The sequence below is a fragment of the Sinocyclocheilus anshuiensis genome, unplaced genomic scaffold (genome assembly GCF_001515605.1).
Source record: "Sinocyclocheilus anshuiensis isolate Anshui unplaced genomic scaffold, SAMN03320099.WGS_v1.1 scaffold644, whole genome shotgun sequence".
Lineage (NCBI taxonomy): Eukaryota > Metazoa > Chordata > Actinopteri > Cypriniformes > Cyprinidae > Sinocyclocheilus > Sinocyclocheilus anshuiensis.
The window spans coordinates 144,799-151,412 of NW_015557092.1; the positions used below are offsets into that span (position 1 = coordinate 144,799).

Here is a 6,614-nt window from a genome sequence, read left to right on the forward strand (position 1 = left end):
TATTTCAGTAAATTTATTTCAAGTAACACATTTTTCCACATTTTTTTTTTTTGGTTTAGTTTTAGTTATCGATAATAATTTTGATTAATAATTTTTTTTTTTTTTTTTTTTGGATATGTACCACGGTAAAAGTGTTTTATTCATTCACACATGGTCATGGTATTACTTCAGAGATCACAGTCCTCACACAACGTTTGTTAGTTAAATCACATCTCAGGAGTGTCCTATCCTGAGTGTCATGGTCACGCCCTTTGCCGCCGTTATTTTAATGTCATGCCGCTTTTCCGTCACTAGGGAGAGATATTAACTCTCTCTCCCGCACAAACACACACATGCACATGTGTTTAAAGAGCGGCAGCACGCACTCACTGCAGCACCGTCCCGCCGCGGGATGGATGAACCGGACGCGGCGCGTCAGCGGAACGGGCCCGCCGCGGGCGCACGCATGCACGGTTTGTTCACGGACGCGGACACCGGGCGGCTCACAGTCGCGCTGACTCTGTCGGACAGCTGCCTGACGGTCCAGAGGATCAGCTGCGCTTCACCGCCGGAGCACCTGGACCTGCGCGACTGTCTGGGGAGCCGTGCGCACCGGGGCGAGCGCGAGGCGCAGGGCGCGCAGCTCTGCGTGTATTTCTACGCGTACCGGCGCCGCTGGATGGCCTCGGGTCCGGTGCGCCAGAGGGACGAGCGGCGCTTTCGGCTCGGTATGGAGGAAAGCGATGAGGACGCGAGCCTGTGCGAGGCGGAACGGTGGGCGCGCGCCATCAACACCGCGCGGCGTCCGGAACACACGCACGGTGAGAAACTTAATACGGAGTTCAAACTCTCGTTCACTCAATAGACAGGTGAAATTGTGTCTTTCATGAGCGTGTTCGATAACACTTTGGAACAATAACATCAACAAACATTACACCCCTGCTAAAAAAACAATAGAAACCATCACATAAATTCTATAATGGTTTCCACTACAAATACCATTAAAACCTTAAAACATGGTTTCCTGTAGTGAGTTTTAGGACATATTCCATTAGAATTTAACAAGCCACTAATAGAAGGCGACCAATTACCAGTAGAGAACCACAGGGTCCATTACAATTTCCATTAAAACCAATACAATTCCCATTATATTACACATTCTGTGATGGTTTCTATTGTTTTTTTCAGCAGGGACAACTCTTTAAAAAAGATTATCATGTTAATACGATATTTTTTTGCAGATATATCTTGATAATATGTCGAGGTTCCTTGTCAATACCATGGTACATGAATATAGTCATTCGGTAGCCTATTTGTATTTTGTATTGTCATCTCTGTACCAACTACCACAGTACTTTTTGTAAACAGGCTATAACAAAATATGTTTTGTTAGCATTAAGATATACATTTTTTTATTTCTGAACGTTTTTAAATGTTTTTCATTTTTATACGAACGTTAAGGGAACGTTCTATTTCATCATTTTTGCAAAACATGTTCTCTGAACGTTCTGGCACAAGTAATAATTTTTTTTGTTAAAAACCGTTAGACTAACGTTCTAATAAAACCTTTCAGGAAAAAAAACCCTTCAATTAACAATATGTAAATAATGTTTTTAGATTTTTTTTAACATTTTAATGCTTTGAGAACATTATTAAAGACCAGATAACTTTGAACGAAAATTCTATTAACACTACTGGAAGAACGTTTGTTCATAACTTTGCTAGAACGCTCTGAGAACGTTCCCTGTTAGCCAGTTACTGTTAGAACTCACTTTAACCAGTGACTAATAAAAAGTACAATGAAAATACAGTGATACCATGCAAACGGTATGTGAACATGGTAATCATTCAGTAGTGAATATTTTCACTGTCAGCGTGACATGTCCTTATATTCACACGCGGTTTCGTCTGTTCAGTGTGTGAAGATTAGGTGTGGCGGTTTGCCAGGAGGAAAATATGACAGCTAGATGACATACTGAACTAGTCTGACCTGCTGGATGACAGTCCTTGCTGTAATTCATGTGGTAGATCACGACTGGTTTGCTATAAACCTGAAGTGTGTATGTTTTTAACATCTGATAGAGACAGATGTGATCTTGTAAGATTGTGTAATTCCTGAATTACAGTGTGTGAGATGATGCTCAGATGTGAAGAGATGCTGAGAGGACATGAGGTGGCACCCGCAGACATATGGGACACGTCCATCTTCATCTGCCCACCCTCATGTCCAACACTGAGGGTTTTAACCCTGTGAAGCCTGGCATGAAATAATAGTGGAAGAATTTATTGAACCTTTAGACCAGAGAAATCTTTGCATGTGTGTCTTTTGTTGACTATCATATTTGATTCATCAGGCTTTTATGGCTCATATAGTATAGTGAGAATATGGAGGAAAAATACCTTATTTTATTCAGAGGCCCAAACTAAGTAATAATATGCATTTTGGTGCAGATGCTGATATTTTCAGTAGGCTATATGGCCAAAAAGTAAGATGAAATTCTGATTGTTAGTAAATCAATGAGATATTTATAACAGTATAGAAGATACTTACATAAAATGATTTAAATATCAGTCGTCACTCTTTATCTCCTTAATAAGATAATATTTAAATGCTTAGTTTTATAAACAAAGCTATGTAGTTTCAAAACATAATGCTATACAATACAATGATACCTTTGAGATGTTTTCGAGGTTTGGGAAGATCATTCCTTCACTGAGGAACAGTGAAAGTAAAGCTTCTGGAAACAAATGCTCCTCAAAAGACACACACGAAGCACGAGCTGAAGTTGGACGTTTGTACAATTACTTGCTAATAAAGTCTAAACTATCAATCAGATGACAGATGGAATGTAGATTGTGGACAACAGGTCTTTCAGAATTTTTTTGATGATGCCGATCATGTTTTAGAGGCCTAGTAATTTGAGTATCAAATATACAGTTCGCTTTATAGGGTTAAACTAATTTTACTTTGTATTAATGGTGTTTTAAAATCAAGCATCACTGTTACGTTTTCTTTAGGCAGTATCTAGTTGTTTTATGCAACAAGACAAAAGTGTTCTGGCATCATTTAGGCAATAGATACTGTAATTATGTCAAGCATAAACAATTCAGCTGTTTAAATCTTTGAACACATAAAAATAGGACAGACTCTTCCTGCAAGTTTTGTCAGATGCTGTTCATGACAGTTTCTCTGTTTCGGCTATAAAAAGCTGAAATACAGACTGCTCGTTCCAGCAGATATTTGATCAGGACGAGACACATCTGGGCTTCTAGAACTGCAATGAGGAAGTTCTGAATGATGAGGTCGTTTTAAATGATTCTAGGATACCATGGTAACTCGGAATTCTACACTGTAAAAAAAAATCCGTAAAATTTACGGTAAAAAAACGCCAACTGTGGTTGCCGGAATTTTACGGAAAAAAATATGGTAGCAACGTTACAGGTTTTACGGTTTTAACTTAAATTTACAGTTAAATACCGTAATTTCATTAACTGATATAATGTTAATATACCAACCTTATTGAAGTACTGAAATCTGTTTTGTACCTTTGTAATACACTGATAACCACCAAATGCAGGTGGTGATGAGAAAGTCACATGATGAACCAAAGCCCATCACAAGCAGCTTTTAAATAATAACATATATAGAAGGTGCACAGTGTCATTCACACAAACACTAAACACCATCATGGTAACACACATGAAACTGAAATAATGCAATAAACATCCATTTAACAACATTAGGTGTAACACACAACCCTAATATACAAAACTGATAAGAAAAAACTAAGAAGAAACATAGTTATTTCAACAAAAAAACATCACATTTGAAATGTAACACAGGGAATTCTGGGAATGTCAATTTACGGTTATTCACTGTAAATTATACGGACTTTTTCACTTCCAAAAACATGTAATGTCCAATACAGTTTTTCACCGTGTATACTAGGGGAATTTACCGTTAACCGTTTAACAGGATTTTACTGTAGCATTTTTACAGTCTTTTACCATTAAAGTCACGGTCATTTTTTACAGTGTAGTTAGAGGAATAGTGAGGTACCGTGAGGACAAACAAACCTCTCCCCAATGTATTTATGAAAAAAATGAAAATTTGCTAAAAAAAAAAATACTCATCTTCAGGCTGTCTAAGATGTAGATGAGTTTGTTTCTTCATCAGATTTGGAGAAACGTAGTGTTACATCACTTGCTCAGCAATGGATCCTCTGCAGTGAATGGGTGCCGTCAGAATTAGAGTCCAAACAGCTGATAAAGCAATAATCCACAAGTAAGCCACACCACTTCAGTCCATCACTTAATGACTTGTGAAGAGAAAAAAAGAGAAAAGCTGTGTGTGTGCTTGTAAGAAACAAATCCATGTTATAACACTTCCTGTAGTGAAAAAGTCCATCTGCTGTTGTCTCTCACATCACAATCCACCCACATATTTGACTGTTTTGGCTTGTAAATGGTGCTTAATCTGTGCAGATTTCTCTCCTGATTCAGATGAGACAAATTTTCCACTGAAGGAAGCAGTATTATGGATTATGGACTCGTATTTTAGTCAGAATCAACGGTTTGAAGTTAAAAAACACCTTAGTTATGGATTTGTTTCTTACATACACACAGCTTTTCACTTCACAAGATGTTAACTGATGGACATTTTTAATCAGCTGTTTGGAATCTCATTCTGACGGCACCCATTCACTGCAGAGCATCCATTGCTGAGTAATTTTCAGTTGTGGGTGAACTTGTTCCTTAACACATTGGTAAGAGGTTTGTTTGTCCTCACAGTGCACATAGTAATGAAAAGAATGAGCCAAATCAAATAACTCCTTGCGGCAAAATATCTCTGCAAAGACATCAAAGAGTTCATAACAATGCATATTCATCTACGTATGTGCATATTTGTGATGGTATTTATACAAAATTAAAGACAATGATATCAGTGTCTGAGCTTTCTAGATATTGTAAATAGCTCTTGCCTAAGTGTGTTACTGTAATATGTAAACAAGTTCAAGTAAATCTATGTCTTAATAGTCTTTAAAAATAAGTGTGTAATTTCTATACCACTAACAGCACCAAACTATGGACATATTTACATGTATTCATGCAAACTAAAGTTTAATTGAAGAAATTCAGCAAGGATGCATTAAATTGTTCAAAAGTGACAGTAGAAACATTTATAATTCTAAAAAAAGACTCCTATTTCAAATAAATGCTGCTAATTTGAACATTCATCAAAGAATCCTGAAAAATAAAATGTATCACGGTTTCCACAAAAATATGAAGCAGCACAACAGTTTTCAACATTGATAATAATCAGATGTGTTTCTTAAACAGCAGATCAGTATATTAGAACGATTTCTGAAGGATCATGTGACACTGAAGACTGAAGTAATGATGCTGAAAATTCAGATTTGATCACAGGAATAAATTACATTTGACAATATATTCACATAGACAACAGCTATTTTAAAATCGTAAAAATATTTCACAATATTACTGATTTTACTGTATTTTTATCAAATAATTGTAGCCTTGTTGAGTGACCCCCAAGTATATACATCTAAACTGACGCACTAGCATCTATCTGAGCATCCAGTAAGGGACACTGGTGAGTTTTGTAGCAGTCACACAGTGTTAAGGTTCAGTGCTGGACTGCTGCGGGCACAGCTTGGCATCTACTGCTCACAGGCTCAGTCATACTGCATTCATATGTTTAATTGATGAGCTTGTTCCAGCATGTGTGATCCACAGCAGACGATAATACACTATTTAACAGAATACATGTATTTTAAATGAGCCTCTCCTGTATGGTGTGCGGCACAGAACTGTCACATGTGAAGATGCCCAGAAAATAAACGCAAAACGTGATTAGTTCTTCTCCAGGACACTCTCGATGCTCAAACCGATAGATGACGGCAGTGTAAACAGCATCTGGGGCTGTTTTTATAGAGGGAGGGTTTGTGTTGTGTTGTGTTATTGTCCTAGAAGTTTACAGTACTTCAGGGGAGATATTTAAAGAGGGTGTATTGTACATTATTTAATCATTTTAGGCCCACTTCTAATGTTTTTTTTTGCACCTAAACAGTCAATATTTATTTTTTTGTGATCCATTTTCCATCCTCCGCCCACGGTCTGTTAGTGAATCCATACTGTACACTGAACTGGAAATACGATCGGCAAATCTCTGATCCGAATGAATGATTTTATGTGACTTTCCAGGAGTAAGAGCGAGGAAACGATTTTTGTCAGTCTGTGTGGAAGCAAAGTCATGTTTGCGAGGAACCGGGTAGATACTGTGAACGCTTTCGAGGATAAAAACATTGGATTTGACAAAGTTTGCGAGGTTAGTGACATCAAATCGTTGGCAGATCTATGTTTATTTGAGGGACCTAATAGCAAGAATACTGTATGCCTACAGTTATGTGTATGAAAAATAATTAGTACATACAACTTCTGGATGGACTGAAATTCACAAGTCTACAATCATTCACAAATATATAAAAATAAATATATTTATACATAAAATTCAAAACTAAACAAATACAATTAAAAAATGTAAATAAAATCATTGATATTTTATATCATGTAAAATGAGATCGCATATTTTGATTGATAATAAAGCCATATAT

The 6,614-nt window shown here is 37.0% G+C and overlaps 1 protein-coding gene across 1 annotated transcript in view; it reads left to right on the top strand.

Annotated features, from left to right (window-relative positions):
* Window positions 1–597: 597 nt before the first annotated feature.
* LOC107677335 (sphingosine kinase 1-like) overlaps window positions 598–6,614 on the top strand; it is a 22,731-nt gene continuing 16,714 nt past the window's right edge. The window contains exon 1 of the mRNA XM_016472213.1: window positions 598–800. Coding sequence (XP_016327699.1) covers window positions 659–800 — 142 coding nt within the window. The 5' untranslated portion in view covers window positions 598–658. The remainder of the gene's footprint in view (window positions 801–6,614) is intronic.